Source organism: Bos taurus, chromosome 1 (assembly GCF_002263795.3).
Source record: "Bos taurus isolate L1 Dominette 01449 registration number 42190680 breed Hereford chromosome 1, ARS-UCD2.0, whole genome shotgun sequence".
Taxonomy (NCBI): Eukaryota; Metazoa; Chordata; class Mammalia; order Artiodactyla; family Bovidae; genus Bos; species Bos taurus.
The window spans coordinates 81,001,775-81,020,129 of record NC_037328.1 but is presented as its reverse complement, the minus strand read 5'-3'; the positions used below and the strand labels follow the sequence as shown (position 1 = coordinate 81,020,129).

The following is an 18,355-nucleotide window of genomic DNA, read 5'->3' as shown; positions in this document are numbered from 1 at the left end:
AAAAGGAGTACGTCAAGGCTGTATATTGTCACTCTGCTTATTTAACTTCTATGCAGAGTACATCATGAGAAACGCTGGGCTGGATGAAGCACAAGCTGGAATCAAGATTGCCGGGAGAAATATCAATAACCTCAGATATGCAAATGATACCACCCTTATGGCAGAAAGTGAAGAGGAACTAAAAAGCCTCTTGGTGAAAGTGAAAGAGGAGAGTGAAAAAGTTGGCTTAAAGCTCAACATTCAGAAAACGAAGATCATGGCTTCTGGTCCCATCACTTCATGGCAAATAGATGGGGAAACAGTGGAAACAGTGTCAGACCATATTTTGGGGGGCTCCAAAATCACTGCAGATGGTGATTGCAGACAGCCATGAAATTAAAAGATACTTACTCCTTGGAAGGAAAGTTATGACCAACCTAGATAGCATATTCAAAAGCAGAGACATTACTTTGCCAACAAAGGTCCGTCTAGTCAAGGCTATGGTTTTTCCAGTGGTCATGTATGGATGTGAGAGTTGGACTGTGAAGAAAGCTGAGCGCTGAAGAATTGATGCTTTTGAACTGTGGTGCTGGAGAAGACTCTTGCGAGTCCCTTGGACTGCAAGGAGATCCAACCAGTCCATCCTAAAGGAGACCAGTCCTGGGTGTTCATTGGAAGGACTGATGCCGAGGCTGAAACTCCAATACTTTGGCCACTTGATGTGAAGAGTTGACCCATTGGAAAAGACCCTGATGCAGGGAGGGATTGGGGGCAGGAGGAGAAGGGGAAGACAGAGGATAAGATGGCTGGATGGCATCACCTACTCGATGGACATGAGTTTGAGTGAACTCCAGGAGTTGGTGATGCCTGGTGTGCTGTGATTCATGGGGTTGCAAAGAGTTGGACGTGACTGAGCGACTGAACTGAACTGATACTAAAGGCTCTACATTATCAGACAGAAAAAAAATAGATTTAACTTGGAGTTTTCCAACGATTGAGCTCCTGTTTTCCTGGGAATCTCCTTTTAACAATCTCACAGAATGTACTTTAACCAATGCTAATTTTATAGCTTGAAGAAGACAAGCTTGTAGTGACCTCCATAGACTCTTGTCAAACTCACGATGATCTGGTTAGCTGTTCTTTCTTTTCTCCAAAAGTGGCAAATCTTTCTCCTTTGGGTACAGTTCCATACTTTTTTTTTTTCTCCCCATCAAGGGACTGGGCCTTTCCTATTTATCCCCATGTTATATCTACTTAGTTATCACACTCTTGACTTTGCTTTATGTTCTCTTTGAGCTTCTGAGTACCTTTTCTTTCTGGATCATTTCTCTTAGGACACTCAGAACCCCTCACCAATGCAAAGACCCTGGCCTCTTAGGTCTTGTCTTCTGAGGCCCATTCACTCTCTCCTTTGGGAGGAGACCAAATTACATCTGCAAGACCAATAATTTGTGACCATGGTCAAGCATAAAAAAAAAGTAGTTGGCCCCCATAATAGCCCTCAGTTTATATTTTCTGGGCACCAGTGTGATAACTTGGAGGCCCACAGATATTACGAGGCTTGGAAATTTGATTGCACAGTGGTTTTTAAAATTGGAAGAATTTTAAAATAAACACCTGGAGCCCAGCTTCTCTTGAGAAATCAGATCTGTTAATACTGGATTGCTTAATACTGGGTTGCTTTCCAACTTGGCAACAATTGGCCAGAGCTGAGTACTGGCTACTCCTATCACACAGGGCATATGCTCTCTACCTTACCAGAGTCCTCATCACTCCTTAAAGCCTTACATCCTTGCACCTGTTCACATTAACCTTCTGGTCTCTGCTGGCATTTGGATTTATGACCCCTCATATGGACCTTTGTCAGAGAAGGCAATGGCGCCCCACTCCAGTACTCTTGCCTGGAAAATCCCATGGACGGAGGAGCCTAGTGGGCTGCTGTCTATGGGGTCGCACAGAGTCGGACTGAAGTGACTTAGTAGCAGCAGCAGCAGCAGCAGCATATGGACCTTTGTAGTTTTCTCCTGGGAATTTTCCTAGAAAATACTTCAAGAGTATCTCCCACTTTCTTCCTAATTGGATCCTTCCCATCTGAACCCTGGTACCTTTGGTGATGGGTTCTAATGTGCGTCTGGTTTCAAGGGCTGGCCAGCTGTAGTAGAGTAAAACCTGAAGCTCTTGGAATTTGCAAAGATCATGTGAACAAGAATAAAGTCCACCTTTTCTGGGGAAAAAATATTTTCAGTTGCTCTGTGTTTATAAATCAGGTACAATCTGGTAGGTTTATTTGACAATCATGGAATACCAAGTAATGAATTTGTCCTTTAACCCTACAGAAGTAGCTTGCTTTATTTACCACTTTGCACAAATGGATGGTTATTACAAACATTAACATTACACTAATGAGTCTTGATAATTAAGGGACAAGTTATTCAGTTCTCAAATCTCTTCTACTTTTCTAACCCATTGACTTACTGTTGGTCATTTAATTTTTCTTTAGTACATTCATCTCTAGTTGGGTGGGAGACAAGGTTATAGGTTCAAATCCTGAACCAGGCCATCAGCTCAAATCTGAGGGCATCCTGCTTTATTATCCTCACCCAACCTTGCACATGTCTGTAGAAATCCTGATGATAAGCAGCCTCCATCATTCTCTCTGCCCAAGTTCCAGTACCAGGTGGTACAGAAGACAAAAGGGAGAACCTGATTAATTAGAACACTCTGTGTTGACAGCTTCAATAAAAGTTTCACTAAGACTAACAGTTTGGGGGTTTTCATTTATCCATGACATTCCTACCACCTCTTGCCCTCTGGTAACCCAAAGCTGGAGATTACAGACACACTTTCAGCTCCTTGAGTTCAAAGGCAAGATAGAGTACTTGGCTTGATTGGCATTTTGGAATTCTCTCCAAAAAGGCTCACTTTCAAGATTAAAGGGACTCTTCATTCAAAAGAATAGAAAACATTTTGTTACTAGACAATGAGGAATTTCAATCTAAGTGTAGGTTCAGTAAACATGAATATTCAGCAATTATGTAAGTCTCTGATGCTTTGGCAATTGGAGGGTATAAGTACACTCTTGGAACGAGGAGAGCCCCTCATTCACTGGAGAGCATTAGAAGATTGGGAAAATGCTTTCTTGTAAAATGTGAAGTAGTAAGGCCAAAAAAAGCTAAAAAACACACAACAGTCCTACAATCTTCAAAGTAGAGATCTATAATCTTCAAAGTAGAGCTCTGAAGACCTCTCTCAGAGGGATGTTTATAGAAGGGATACTTATACTGCGAAGGGGGTTAAAACCTAAAATCCAGTCTGAAGCTAAGAGTCTCTATACAATGTTGTAATAGTTAAGGATCACAACACTATGCACTTAACTGAGAGATTCTGCAGGGTACTCACATATAAACTGCTGAATGTTCTCCTTACAAATTCCTGTAGTAGTCCAAAGCATCATACCAGCACCCAAGATATTTTAAATCTATTTATTTATTCCAAATCTCATGAGCATCCTGTGAGATCGTTGTAATTTCCATTTACACCCCAGAAAATTAAGAATCAGAGAAGTGACTAATTCACAAGGGATTAACATCTACATTTCACATAAGGGTGACACAGCCTGAGATATGGAGTTGTAAAGCCATTTGCCCAGGGTTTCTTGACAGATAATTCACTTGTTTCACTAAAGAGAGTTATTGAGTTTCCTGATTAGTATAGCAAAAAGCTGCTTTCAGAAATTCCTTTGGCCAAGAAATAAATGCAGTAAAATTTTCTTGAATAAATGTTGATTTAAATGAAGAATTAAAATTAATCACTCAAATCTTTCTTGAATATATATTACTCTTCAACCTTGTTTTTCAAACTCTAATAAAACATGTGCAAGTATGAAGAGTTTAAGGAAAATATATCAAAATGAACATGCTAATCTCATCAGTTCTAAACATAAAGATCTACTCTGTATCACAGAAATGTCCCTATGTAAAAGGACAGTAATTCTCTAACATTCTAATTAGTAAAGTACAATAGAATGTTAATAAGATATTCTTTTCTCTGTAGCTAAAAACAAACAATGAAACATGTTATGCTAAGCTTAAAAGCCACCTAAATCAACTTCTGAAATTGTAGTGGTAGGAAATAGAGAATGACTTACGGAATTAATTTTTTTTCCAAAACAGATTTCTACTTCCACAACCAAACAGCACGCATCAAGGTTCAGGGTTTACGAGAAAGTTGGTTGTTTCCCATAGTTTTTCTGGTCCTGTGTGCTGTACTGTGCTTAGCCACTCAGTCGTGTCCGACTCTTTTTGACCCCATGGACTGTAGCCTGCCAGGCTCCAGGGTGATTCTCCAGGAAAGAATACTGGAGTGGTTATCATGCCCTCCTCCAGGAGATCTTCTCAATCCAGGGGTCGAACCATGTCTCCCATGTTGCAGGTGGATTCTTTACTGTCTGAGACACCAGGGAAGCCTGAGAATACTGGAGTGGGTAGCCTAACCCTTCTCCAGGGGAATTGCCCTGATATGTGCTAACTCCCCAGGTAAGCAGAGCTGCTACTGCTGCTGCTGCTGCTAAGTCAATTCAGTCATGTCCAAATCTGTGACTCCATAGACCATAGCCCGCCAGGCTCCTCTGTCCATGATATTTTTCCTGGCAAGATAATAGAAAGGGTTACCATTTCCTCCTCCAGGAGAGCTTCCTGACCCAGGGATTGAACCTGCATCTTCTGCTTGCATAGGAGGCAGATTCTTTATGACTGAGCCACCAGGGAAGCCTGTGAGCAGAGCTGGTTCCCCTTATTTCTATCCTGTTCTTTTGGTTTCCTCCTGGGGTTACCTCTCCTCCTTTCTCCTCAGGTATCTGTCTGATCTAATAGCCTGTGCTAGGCTAACCCTTCAGCAAGGCTCAGCATGTAAATGTTTCAGAAGCCCTGACATTTTGGCTCTGGAAATACTGGAAAGAATAATTTATTCCTTCATTGATATTTTCAAAAAGCATTTGTTGACTCATCCACTCACTCACCTATAGGATAAAGTACAAACTCCTGGGCAGAGCACTGAGATCCTGCCATAACTGCCTCCCACCTGCCCTCAGAGCCACTCTCCTTTCCTCTCATGTCTTGTCTTCTTACACTCCTGCCCTTTTCCCAGCCTACTTCCTGCCTCCTTGTAGGCACCCAGCTCCTGTTCTTGTGAATTCCCATTTCTCTCTCAAGCTCACAGCCAAACGTAACCTTCTTTGTGTGTGTGTGTGTGTGTGTGTGTGAAGTCACTTCAGCCGTGTCTGACTCTTTGTGACCCCATGGACTGTAGCCCACCAGGCTCCTCTGTCCGTGGGGATTCTCCAGACAGAAATACTGGAGTGGGGTGCCATGCCCTCTTCCAGGGGATCTTCCTGATCTAGAGATTGAACCCAGGTCTCTTACGTCTCCTGCATTGACAGGCAGGTTCTTTATCACTATTGCCACAAGGGAAGTAATAACATTCTGAAGTCTAAACGCACTCTCTCAGTTAGGTCTTTGCACTCATTATTCATGTCCCCTTGTTAAAATGAAGCTCAATCATATTATACTCTATTTCCATCCTTTGTGAGGGTTTGAGGGAGGGTTGGTATTGGGAGTTAAATTGTTTTCTCCAGGAAGATTTGTTGAAGTCCTAGCCCCCAGTGCCTCAGCATATGACCTTACACAATCTTTGATGTTATAGATGTCATCAAGTTAAGAGGAGCCATATTGGATTAGGGTGGACCAAATCCAATGACTGGTGTCCTTAAGAGGGAAATGTGGACAGAGAGACACAGGCACACAGGGAGAACATCAGGGGAAGACAGGCAGAGGTTGGAGTGGGGCAGCTACAAGTCAAGAAATACCAAGAATTGCTGGCAACCACCAGAAGCAAGCGAAGAGGCCTGGAGCAGATTCTCCCTCAGAGCCTGGGAAGGAACCCACATTGCCGACATCTTGATTTCAGACTTCCAGCCTCCAGAGCTATGAGAGAAATTTCTGTTGTTTTAGGCTACCAAGTTTGTGGTACTTTGTCACAGCACCCTTAGGAAATGAATACAGTTGCTAAGAGCCTCTGAATACGCTCATCTTTCCAACTAGACCCACAGACTCTGGCAGGTAGGGGCCGTGGTAACCTATCTTTGCTTTCAGCCCCAGCATCAAGCTACTAGAACAGATGCTCAACACGTTTGGCTGAATGAGGGCACATGCTCAGCACCACCTTTCTGGTGTTTAAGTCAGTGGATTCCCAAAGAGTTCAGACCCTGCTCTGAGTGAGGAAGCTTGTGAACAAGGCAGAGAGCGTTTGTGCCAAAATGAAGACTTACAAAAGATGAAGAGAAAAAAAATCGAAGTAGGAAAAATATGTGTCAAAAACCTTGTAGAGGACTTCCCTGGTGGCTCAGTGGATAAGAATCCACCTGCCAATACAGGGGACACAGGTTTTATCCCTGGTCCGGGAAGATCCCACACGCCACTGAACAACTAAGTCCCCTGTGCCACAACTACTGAGCCTGAGCTCTAGAGCCCATGCTCCACAACAAGAAAAGCCACTTCAATGAAAAGCCTGTGCACCGCAAGCAACCAGGCAAAGTCCTTTCACAGCAACAGAGGCCCAGTGCAGCCATAAATAAATTAATGACTGTTAAAACAAAAGCTTATAGATGGAGTCTAAGAAAAGGCACAGGCCAGGACTCGGGGTGGACAGGGCAGGACTATTGTATTTTAGAGTGCATTTTGAAACAATAAGTGATGATTAGCTTCCAGAGGAGATGTTATCCTGGACTAAGGAGTTAAGGGCACGTGTGGGCAAGGTGAGAGTAACAGCAACCAAGCAGTAAGACTAGATCGGTGTTTGGGAAGGAGAACTGTATAAAGGGCCCTGAAGGTAAAGCAGATGCATTGAAATTCTATAAAATGGGATGCTGGTTGTGGCAGCAGGTTCTCATGGGGCAGAAACAGGACAAAAACCATGAGCAGCTCCAGATAGGGTGGGCCTGAGAGGGAAGAGCATCAGGATGGGCCAGCAGGTTACTGAGGACATGCTGAGGAAGAGCCATTGTGGGGTCCAAGTGGGAACTGAGGAATAAAGCGGGTGAGAGGTGTCTTGGGGACCACCCGTCATGGCGAAGTGGGAAGCAGAGGGTCCCATTTGGTAGCACAATGACTCACTCCTGGGCTCAGAGAAGATGCTGCGCTTGTCAGGCCAGATGAATGAGGCCGTCTTCTGTTTTTAGAAACTTCTGCAAGACATTCCACAATACTTCCCTTGATAACTCACTTTAGCCTTTAATATGTCTCCAAGTCAGGAGATTCTTCCTCCCGTTCCAAAGGCAATTCTTCACTTTAGAAGCACATGCTTCCCCCTTGCATTCTTTCCAGAGCTGGGATGAAGAGTTAAGAGGTGTGGTCACTATTTCCTGTTGGAAATCCTTCTCACTCTACTCCCAACACATTCTAATTTTCCTCTCCAGGAAAAATGATTTTTTAAAAAAGTTTTCTCATAGGTTCTTTTAACTGTCTCTGTGACTCTTCTTTTGTCTCTTTCCTAAGTGCTTCTTTGTCTTGGGGCACCAAACTGGGCATTCAGGGAGGCAGGAAGTATAGTGGGCTGAGTGGAAGCTGTGGAGTCAGACAGACTAAATTTGAATAGCCACTCCCCTAACTAGTTGTATGCTCCTAAACTGCATAATCTCTGTGAGCCTCAATGTTCTCATCTATAAAATGGAGCATAATACTTATGGCTACTTGGATAGCTGTGCCAGTTAAAACTAATATACATGAAATTCTTTTTTTTTTAACATGAAATTCTTGAAAGCATTCAACAAATGATGGCTCCTATTGTTAGTATGAATTGGAGCAATGCTGATTATATTGGGCTTACTACTTTCGTAAGCACTTCAATATACCCTGACAGTCACACATACTTAAAAAACAACCACTGCAGAGTTCAGATGGCAATTCTTGCTACATCTGATGGCCACATAAAACACGAACTAGTCTCTTTCAGACAGAGCAACACTATGTACAATACTGGGAACTGTGTTAAGAGAATTATATCCTTTTTATTTGATCTCCACGAAGTAGAACTGCATAACATATCAAGTAGTTATTTCATTTGCAAAGGCACTTGAATAATAACATCTTTAAAACTTTCATATTAACTGAACAAAATCATTGGAATTTTTTTAATTGGAAGAGACTAATAAAACTCCCACTGCAGATAAACTTACTCCAATCAGTTCTTTTATATCATTTTTCTTTCATAACCTATAAGTGCTACTGGGTTAATAATGTTTTAACCCAGTGAATACCAGTGAGCTTAATTAAACTGTGTGGCAAAGTGTTGAAGGAAAATACATTAAAATGCTAATAATGTTTTTTGGGGGAAGGGGACAATATGATTTATTTTTCTACAATAAGCCTTTACTTGTATAAGGAAAAGTTGTTTAAAACACAGTACATACAACTTTATAAGGACATATTATAATTATTTTAAAATACATATATGTATACATATATACATAATTATTTTAAAATACAAAGTAAACCTGCTGGAATGCACCAAAATAGCAATATTATGTTTTTGAGTGATGGGAATATGAGTGATTGGTTTTTTCATACTCTAACTTTTCTGAACTTTACAAATTATTTATGACTTTGAAATAAACTATGATATCATACTATATGATATATTATTAAATTATATAATGACATGCATTGTTATTTTATTGAAAATATTTTGTTAAGATAAATGAAGAAAAAGATGCTGTATGGTTTTGATGACTCATACCCTATGACCAATAGATATTTACCATTCCTCTTAGAGAATCGCCAAATCTCAGAGTTTTAAGGGCTTTACTGAGTCATTTAATGTGACTATTACCTGATGTGGGCTCTTTGTAATAATAAGAATGTTAAAAAGAATAGCTGGCATTGATGTGCCACACCTCTGTAGTAAGCATTTTAAATGCACTGTTTCACTGGGCCTTCAAAATAATGCTATGAGGTAAGGCACTTGTGGTGGGTGGAATAATGTCCTGAAGATATCCTTGTTCTAATCCCTGGACCCTGTGAATATGAATATGTTAGGTTACATGGCACAAGGCAATTGAGGTTGCAGCTGGAATTTAAACTGGCAGTCAGTCAGCTGACCTTGAAGGGGAAGATTATCCTGGGTTATCGGAGTCAATCCAAAGAAATCACAAGAACCCTTTTAAGTGGAAGAGGGAGGCAGAAGAGAGATTGTCAGAGGGATTCGCTGTGAGAAAGACTTGACTGGCCATTGCTACCAGGGAAGCCCAGTTGGCTCAGACGGTAAAGAATCTGCCTGCAATGCAGGAGATCTGGGTTCTATCCCTGGGTCAGGAAGATCATCTGGAGAAGGAAGTGGCTACCCACCCCAATATTCTTGCCTGGAGAATTTGAAGAATTTTTGCCTGAACTTGTGGGTGCCCCTAGTTGACGGAATTGATGTCCTTATATGGGGCTCAAATCGGTTTACCTAGTCACTTTCCCCATTGATTTATCATTCAAAATAACCTAATTCCTCCTGTATGAGAAGCACTTTTAAAATATTTGAGGCCAATAATCACTTTTCCCTCAGTCTTCTCTTCTTTTGGTGAAATAATCCCCTATTCAGCCCTTCCTTATAAGACATGGTTTCAGATTCCAGTATTTTTCTGACCTCTCCCTTCTGGAAAGAATCCAGACTATCAACACCCATTTGAGGACCTGGCCAGTTTCTATCTTACTCTGAACTTTTGTACTTTGATTTTCTTCCATGAAGTTATCATGCTGACCATAACCCTTCTGAACTTCATTATATACTGTATGCTGTGCTCTTTGATGGAAATATTTCTAGAGAGGAGTCAACAAATAAGTACCGATAACTTTTGGATTATCTGGCCTACAGACTTGAAAACATAGCTGGCTTTCAAGTTCCTTTCTGGTATTATCACAAACTGATTCTAGTCTTTGTTGACATGAATCATACCTTTTTTTGTTTGTTTGTTTTAGTCTGGAAGGGGCTAGAGGGAAAGGCCTGTTAAGCTACAGCAAGGAAATGTTCTGATGAACAAGCAACTTTGTAAGGAGTCTTGAGATATCATAGGCTGCTTGTGTGTACCAGTCTGAGAAGTTGTGCTGTCCATTGCAACATGGACTGGGGAGCCAGGAGGAGAATGGAAATGTTAAAAGAGTCCACGTAGTTTCATCATATCATTTAAAATATTTGGAATCTTTACAGCAGAGACCTGCACACAAAGATTAATCGCAGCCTCCTAAAATCTCTGACCATCCACAGCTTTAAATGATCTGTGTTGCTGTTCCCTCATTTCTGCAAATAATCAAGGGCTGACTGTAAACAAACAAGGCAGCCAAAAAAACCCTGGTCTTGAGCAGTTGCGTAATGATGAAGGCCTGGTGGAAAAAACACGAACCCATATTTCATTCATTTCACTCACTGTGTCTCTGTTGAGGTGGGGTGAGGAGGGGGGGGGATAAAACATTTTTGTGGGCTAGTATAGAAACATTCAACTAATTAAATAAGTGGGTCTGTCAGACTTGACTTGAAGACTTGAAAGTACTTGAACACAAAGCATAAGGTTTGCATTTCCTTTATAAATACCTACAGGAGTAAGAATAAAAACAGAAAATGCCATAATCGGCTTCATTTGGGACTTTTCTGAATCCTATATGTTTGAAAAAAAATCATTTGATATATTGAGGGAAACAGGTGCAGACAGTGTGGCCTCTGAATACCTAGGGCAGGTTTTCTTGGGCTCCTGAGCATTAGATAAACCCAATTCAGGCACAGAATATAAACATTTTATTCCTGATGCATCTGCTGCTGTTGTACACTGATGCTTTGGAAAAGTCAAACATCTGGGCTGTAACACTGGGCTCCCTCACAGGGCTCCTGGAAAGAATAGCTTAGCCCAGTTTCATTTCTAGATGAAAACGAATATCTTAAGTAAATGGAGATACAGCTTATGTTTGTGACTGCAGACAATGCTATAAGTATTCAAGAGAGGAGGCCTCTTTCCTTCCAGAATTGCATGACTTGAGCTTTGCTGGCTTCTATTCTGCCTCCCACTGAACATCTCTGTGCTCATCTAAAGTGGGAGAAGAGATGCTCAGTGGGAGAGGTAAGAGCGAGCATCAACGAAGGAAGGGGAGTCACACCTCCAGTGTCTGTCCGCCCTGGGTCACCCACCTACCCTGCAGCTTGAGCTCCGTGGCCCCAGCTGGTAAGCCCAAAGTTCCCATGGAGACCATGGCACCTGTCCTGTAACCCCTGCCCTTTTCACTCTCTTCTAGTTCCTTCTGTTACCATGTCCTCAGCGGTTGGTGATCCCTATCTTGATCTTGCTGGTAGCCTGAACTTGGCATCTGGACTTACAATCTACAGTCTTCAGACCCTGCCTCTTACACACCCATGGAGCCAATAAAGGGACTTTTTTCTATAGCTCCAATCTGTAGAATCCAATCCTGGTTAATTGGTGCCATCCTTCCATCCTCTGGGGCTTCCCTGGTAGCTCAGATGGTAAAGAATCCATCTGTAATGCAGGAGACCCGGGTTTGATCCCTGGGTCCAATCCCTGGGTCAGGAAGATCCCCTAGAGAAAGGAATGGATACCTACTCCAGTGTTCTTGCCTGGAGAATTCCACAGGCAGAGGAGCCTGGCAGACTATAGTCCATGTGGTTGCAAAGAATCAGATACAACTGAGCGAGTAACACTTTTGCTTTTTTTTCCTATCCCCCAAGAGAAGATTTGGACAGATTCAATATATCACAGCTGGAGTCTCCTCCAACTTTTAGGTGTCCTCCAACTTTTCAGTTCAAGGGCCATATCAATGAGGCGGACTCTATAATTGCATCCCACTTGCCACTCCATCAGAAAAGCCTTTTATTGTCAATGCTTTATTGTCAAATTTAAGGAAATGCTTTCCTCATGCTTGTCATTCAATAATATTCAACAATAAATATTTACTAAGGACCTACTATGTGTCAGGCACTTATGCATTAACTCATTAAACACTTTTAGCAACCTTGTAAGATTCCGTAGGAAGCAAAGGATTAAAGAGATTAAGTAACTTGCCCAAGGTCACATAGCTAGTAAGTGGCAGAGCCAAGTTCTGATGCCAACTTGGGCTATACCCTGCTGCCTCATTCTATAAATAACTATTAAGGGCTTAGTTATTTGTGAGATGTTATTTCCAACCTCTTAAGGACTCAGGCTTCGTTAGAACTTCTGGGGAACCCCTCATGAGCTACTCCTGGTTCCAAGAAAGTGAACATTCCTGAGCCTGTTCATGACCCAAGGGCTTTTGAGAAAGATGGTCAGCTTCTGGTAGGAATGAAGCATTGTTTTCGGTCTCTTTCAAGGACCTAACAGGAAATATCTTGCTTTAGCTTAAACCGCTGAGGGACATATTCAAGTGGATGGCACTCAGCAGGCTTGGAATAACACATTCTTCAAGTGCTCTGAGTTTCTGACCAACAGTTAAAGAACGCCACAGCTAGACTTCTCTTTCTGGATACTCACTGACGGTGACATTGGAATCAGGTACTTATTCCAATTAGGAACCCCCCATCTGTTCCATACAAACAAAACACTTCACAGAGAATTAATCCAGAAACTTCACAGTCTACTCGTTCTTGAACACGTGGAAGATACGGCTAGCATCTTTGGCTCATTTGCTAGTACTAACTACTGCCTGTTTGAGGGACTGATAATCCTTCCTCCTCCTCCCCTAATTGGAACCCTGTTTTCTCCATTCTTTTACCTTTATTGCTAACCCCCATTCTGTGAGCCCTGGCAAATGTGTCTTTGTATTTTAATCTACTCTCTCCTTGTTGTTGATAGAGGAGCCTTGTAGGCTACAGTTCATGGGGTTGCAAAGAGTTGGACACGACTGAGCGACTAACACAACTTCTTGCCAGGGCCAGCTCGTGAATATGAGTTCTGTATAGTCACATGGGGCCTCACACTGAGAAGGGCCTTGTGCTTGGTTTAACTCTGCTGTCACTGACTTGAAATTCTTAATGATTTTTGAACAAGGGACCCACACTTCCACTTTGCATTGGGCCACGCAATCATGTAGTCAGTCCTACTCCTTGCTGTGGACACTGAGAGCAGGAGAAGAGTCCTACCACACAACGTAAGCGTGGTGGGATAACTGCAGTCCTCCTTCGGAACTCTGCGGGCCTTTCCCCCATAGAGATGGTTCATAAAGGCGGATCAAGCTGATAATAGCTCTACCTTCTTAGCCTCAATTTCTTCATCTCTAAAATGGAGCAGCAGCACTTGCCCTTGCATGTCACTGTAAGCACTGGGTGGGATCATGTATAAAGTACCCATCAGAATGTTTGACATACAACTGGTATTTGCTAGATGCAATCCATGGAAGGTAACAGGTGCAGGAAACAAGAGATTAAACTCTGGAGTTAGAAGCTAGCTCAAACCTTATCATCCCCACTGCTTAAACAAGATGTATGATATTGGCCAGGCGACTTAGCTTCTCCTAGCTTCAGTTCCATTATCTGCAAAATGGAAATGTTAGTATTTACCTTGTAGGGCAGTTTTGGGATTCAAATATTCTAATGAATTTAAAGTGTCTATTTTACCACCTGGCATGTAGCAGGAGCTCGAAATATAACAGTTCTTAGTTTGGTTCCCTTTTAACATCATTTCTGTACTCTACACAATTCATTTATAAGTGATGCTGGGATACAACCATTAACAAGTGTGTTATTCAATACAACTTCCTATATGCTCTATGACCTATAACATATAGCCTCCCTGTATGTGAAAATCATTTTGTAAAAAAAAATTTGAGGCCTGTATTTCCTTCTTTGCTAGACTATGAATTCCTTGAAGGCAGGAACCAAGTCTTATTTACCCTTTTATCCTAGAACACCTTCTAACACACATAATCCCAAGAGAATTAAATCTCTCTTTTGTTGTTCATGCCAACAATGAGATGATAAATTTCATAATATTCCTAAGTCAGCGATTAATAATTAGCCTGTTAATGATTAGGAAGTAGCACACGTGCATGCTAAGTTGTTTCAGTAGTGTCTGACTCTTTGCAGCCCTATGCACTAGAGACCGCCAGGCTCCTCTGTCCATGGTATTCTTCAGGCAAGAATACTAGAGTAGGTTGCCATGCCCTTCTCCAGAGGATCTTTCTGACCCAGGGATCAAACCCGCGTCTCTTACATCTCCTACTCCAGCAGGCAGGTTCTTTACCACTAGCGCCACCTGGGAAGCCCTAGGAAGTAGGAGCTCCAAATAGCCCCATCTTTGCCATCAAAGGCCTTCTAATCCTTGTCCTTGGAGAAGGCAATGGCACCCCACTCCAGTACTCTTGCCTGGCAAATCCCATGGACGGAGGAGCCTGGTAGGCTGCAGTCCATGGGGTCGATAAGAGTCGGACACAACTGAGCGACTTCACTTTCACTTTTCACTTTCATGCATTGGAGAAGGATGTGGCAACCCACTCCAGTGTTCTTGCCTGGAAAATCCCAGGGACAGGGATGCCTGGTGGGCTGCTGTCTCTGGGGTGGCACAGAGTCGGACATGACTGAAGCAACTTAGCAGCAGCAGCAGCAATCCTTGTCCATCACATCTGGCTCATCACCCAGCATCCTTGGGTCTGGTTCTTGCTTCATTAACAAAGCGATTCCACAGGGAACATAACTTAGTTTTGTGTAACCAACCACCTTCCCTGGCAACAACCTGTGTCCAGAGGCCACTGGGGAAAGAATTTCCTGAAATCCCAATAGTTGAGTCATAATTTGATACCTCTTAAGACTCAAAGGGAGAAGGCAATGGCACCCCACTCCAGTACTCTTGCCTGGAAAATCCCATGGACGGAGGAGCCTGGTAGGCTCCAGTCCATGGGGTCGCTAAGAGTCAGACACGACTGAGCAACTTCACTTTCACTTTTCACTTTCACGCATTGGAGATGGAAATGGCAACCCACTCCAGTGTTCTTGCCTGGAGAATCCCAGGGACAGGGGAGCCTGGTGGGCTGCCATCTATGGGGTCGCACAGAGTCGAACACGACTGAAATGACTTAGCAGCAGCAGGACTCAAAGAGGGCTCAGAACTGTGACTTTAACCATTGGAGGGTAATGGGTCTCTTCAAGAACCTTCTGATAGTTAATGGACATTCTCTCCAGAAAAATATATTCAATATCTTACATACAGTTTCAAGGTGCCCGCAGAACTCCTGCAGCCCTTGTACCTAGGTTAGTAATTCTTGTTAAAATAGCCCAGAAAACTGAAGAGCAATGCAAAAGATTCAGTTTTCCTGATAAATTCTAGCCCTGACAAGTCACATTCCCTTGTTCAAAACAGAACAAAACAGTTACAACTCCCTAGATTTAACCTCAGGGTTATCCCTGAGGGCCTAGTCCTAGGTATTAACAGTAAAGGCATCCAGCCAAGCAGTGACTACTCTTTGGAAAACCTAAGTTCAGCTGAGTAAAACGAAGCTGTGTTTGATAATATCGTTTACATTTCTAAATCCCGGGTATCAAGCTTTCTTCCTATCCCTTGTGGCCCTCCCTAAATTTAGCCGCTGGTGTAATGGGGTAACCATGGCAACAGCCACCTGCCTATTTAAAACCATCTCCAAAGCTAAATAAGGAAGCCTGGGAAAAATGGCTGCTCGTCTGCCTCTCCGTGGACAAATTGGGCATTCCTGGGCATTTTCAATAGGAGTAAGCAGGCAGGGTAGAAGCAGCATGGACTCAAGTTTTTAACAGGAAGTGTTCTGAGACCTTGTGAAACAGGGTCTGCCTTGGAGCCACTATGTTTGCACTTATTAGAAGGCACATGGATTTACACGCAAATCTTCGTGATTGTCTTCCTAGATGATCGCACTACCCTTGACCTCAACCAGGTGAAGGGTGAGGTGCACAGTTTACTGCAAAGGAGAGTCTTGCTGATAGAAACGGGAAGTGGGGAGGAAAAACGTTCATTCAGATCAGTGAGATTGTTCATACTCTGCACTGAAATGCACAGCTACAACTTTTTCCTGACTATACCTGATCATGTGGATACTGATGATTGCTCTTTTTATGTCATATGTTCACCTGTCTATCGATTTTTGGAGTATGGAGAAATTCTTCCCGCCTTCTGGTTCCTTGCTGTCTACAGAGGCTTTGCTTCTTTCCATGAAAGGAGACCACCCAACAGACCACACCGAAGAGCTTGCTTTTCCCCAGGCAGGCTGTTTTTCACTGCTCATATGGATCTTTTTGTACGTTTGGTTCCTTCTCCCTGGGTTGCCCTTCTTTTTCCTGTCAACCTGAAAAACAATACTTAACTTGTTTTGTGTCTTGGCCCAGGCATCTCTCTAGTTGGAAGACCCTCCACATCAAATTCCATGCCCCTGCTTTGTGGATTCATATCACCTAACACAAATCACTATGCACATCTGCTTTCGAGTCCTCCTCCATCCCTGGACTGTGAGCCTCCTACACATGTCTATCCAAAAGGCCTATACAATAGTGCCTGGTGATGTGTTCAAAATATATATTCACTGAACAAATGAATGAATGAACAGAACCCCCATGGATTTCACAAACATTTGGCATCTTAAGAAACATGTGTGCATGAGTATGCATAATGGTATCTGTGTAAAAAGGGGACCTTAAAAGTCTGGAATGGATGGAAGAGAAATATTTTTTAAAAAGTGATTTGTGTGTGTGTGTGTGTATATTAGAGGGAAAAAGATCACAAGAAAAGCATCAGTTGATTTGTAAGTTTGTGACTATTGTAGGAATAGGAGTTGAAAATATACATATTAATAGTATTTTGTGAGTTGACTTGGTGTGTTTGAGAGAGAAAATACTTTCTAATAAGGTTAGCTCAGCTACTATTAGATCCCACAGATCACTCTTCCTGAAGTCGAAGTGGCTTCATTATGTTCAGTTTCTGATCCCTAAAAAGATTTCCGTAATCTTGGTTAAACTCCCAGGCATGGGGTGAGGGGAAAGAAGAGGAATGAAAATGATGGAGCTCTGAGGAAGTGCATGGCTTTACATGAAGGTGTGTGAGTAACACTGGACTTCTGCTTGGTGGGCTAAATAAAGTTCCTTAGACTCAGTCTGAGCCCAAATCAATACCCACTCTCCTCCCCACCTGCTTGAGGGTGGGGTGGGATCCAGTGGTCACCCTGATAAGGTCCAACCATAAGAAAAGAGAAAGGATGCAAATTAACCACCAAGAAGAGAAAAAGAAGGGAGAACGGTAATTGAACCATCCCAGGGGTAGTTCTATGGACCCGCCTGCAGAATGGTATGACTCTGCAAATGATCTGGTTTCCTTTTTTCTATTCCATTTTTGGACCAAGCTTCCGGCCTGCACAAGGTGCGCGGGCTGAGGCTGGGCTGTGGTGGGCTCCCCGCCTCAGCAGGGCCGCTCTCTGCTGCCCTCTGCCGGCAGGGGAGGGGGAAGCGCCGCCATCTCGGCCCCTCAGCCATGGCCAGGGCTGCCACCAGCTCCCTTTTGTGAGGAAGGGAAGCCAAGGCCTCTGCCCTCTGCCTGCCCCTCCCCCGGGGAATCGAGGGGCTCAGGATGGGGGCGCTGTAGGTTTTGAGAAAGCGACCATACCCCAGGAGGGGGAATCCAAGTTAGCCAAGCTCAGACCCCTACTCCCCAAGGCGGGCACACCACACTCTCCCTCCTGGCCCAGGCCCTCCCATTGCACCATCACCCTCTGGCAGGGGACGGGCTGCCAGACCGTGGCGGGTTTTTGACATTATTTTCTTCTTGGAAATGGAAGCCCTCCTTCCGGCAACGTGGCAGGAAAGCCCTGGGCCGCAGAGCTGAGAACATTTTGGAGAGCGCAGGTGGAGGCCTGGGACCCGCGGCCGCGTGGGTGGGGCAGGCAGGCAGTGCAGTCCGCGCTACCGGCTACCTCCGCAGGGCCCTCTTACCTGCTGTTGAACTTTTCAGGGTGTTTCTCTCTCATCACGTGGAACCTGTGTGCAATGGAAGCATCCTGAAAGGGAAAGGGACAGAAAGCAGATTCCTGGTTAGTGGTCCTGACCCTGTGCAATGTGGAAGGAAGGGAAGGGACACACGCTTTCACTGAACTTCCCAGATGTCAGGGGGAGACCAGGGAGGCCCCCTGCAGAGGCTGGACACCAGGTCCAAGGTTAGGGGCGAGGGCCCTCATGCTGTTAGAGCTGATGCCAGACGACGACTCCTAATGTTCACTGCTACCCTTTCTAGCTCAGGGTGAGTTAAGGGGACGGTGCTGCCCTTTGGGGGAGAGGCTTGCCCTTTGGGGAGAGGGGGTGTGTCTGAGTGTGTGAGCAGTGAGAAAGCAGAAGCCCACATGGGGCTGAATGTGTT

The 18,355-nt window shown here is 43.6% G+C and overlaps 1 protein-coding gene across 5 annotated transcripts in view; it reads right to left on the bottom strand.

The window, feature by feature from the left end:
- DGKG (diacylglycerol kinase gamma) overlaps positions 1-18,355 on the bottom strand; it is a 226,452-nt gene that overhangs the window by 79,982 nt on the left and 128,115 nt on the right. For all 5 annotated transcript variants that reach the window (XM_059888290.1, XM_024995253.2, XM_024995255.2 and 2 more), the window contains one exon: positions 17,935-17,999. In XM_059888290.1, the coding sequence (XP_059744273.1) occupies positions 17,935-17,999 (65 nt within the window). The remainder of the gene's footprint in view (positions 1-17,934; positions 18,000-18,355) is intronic.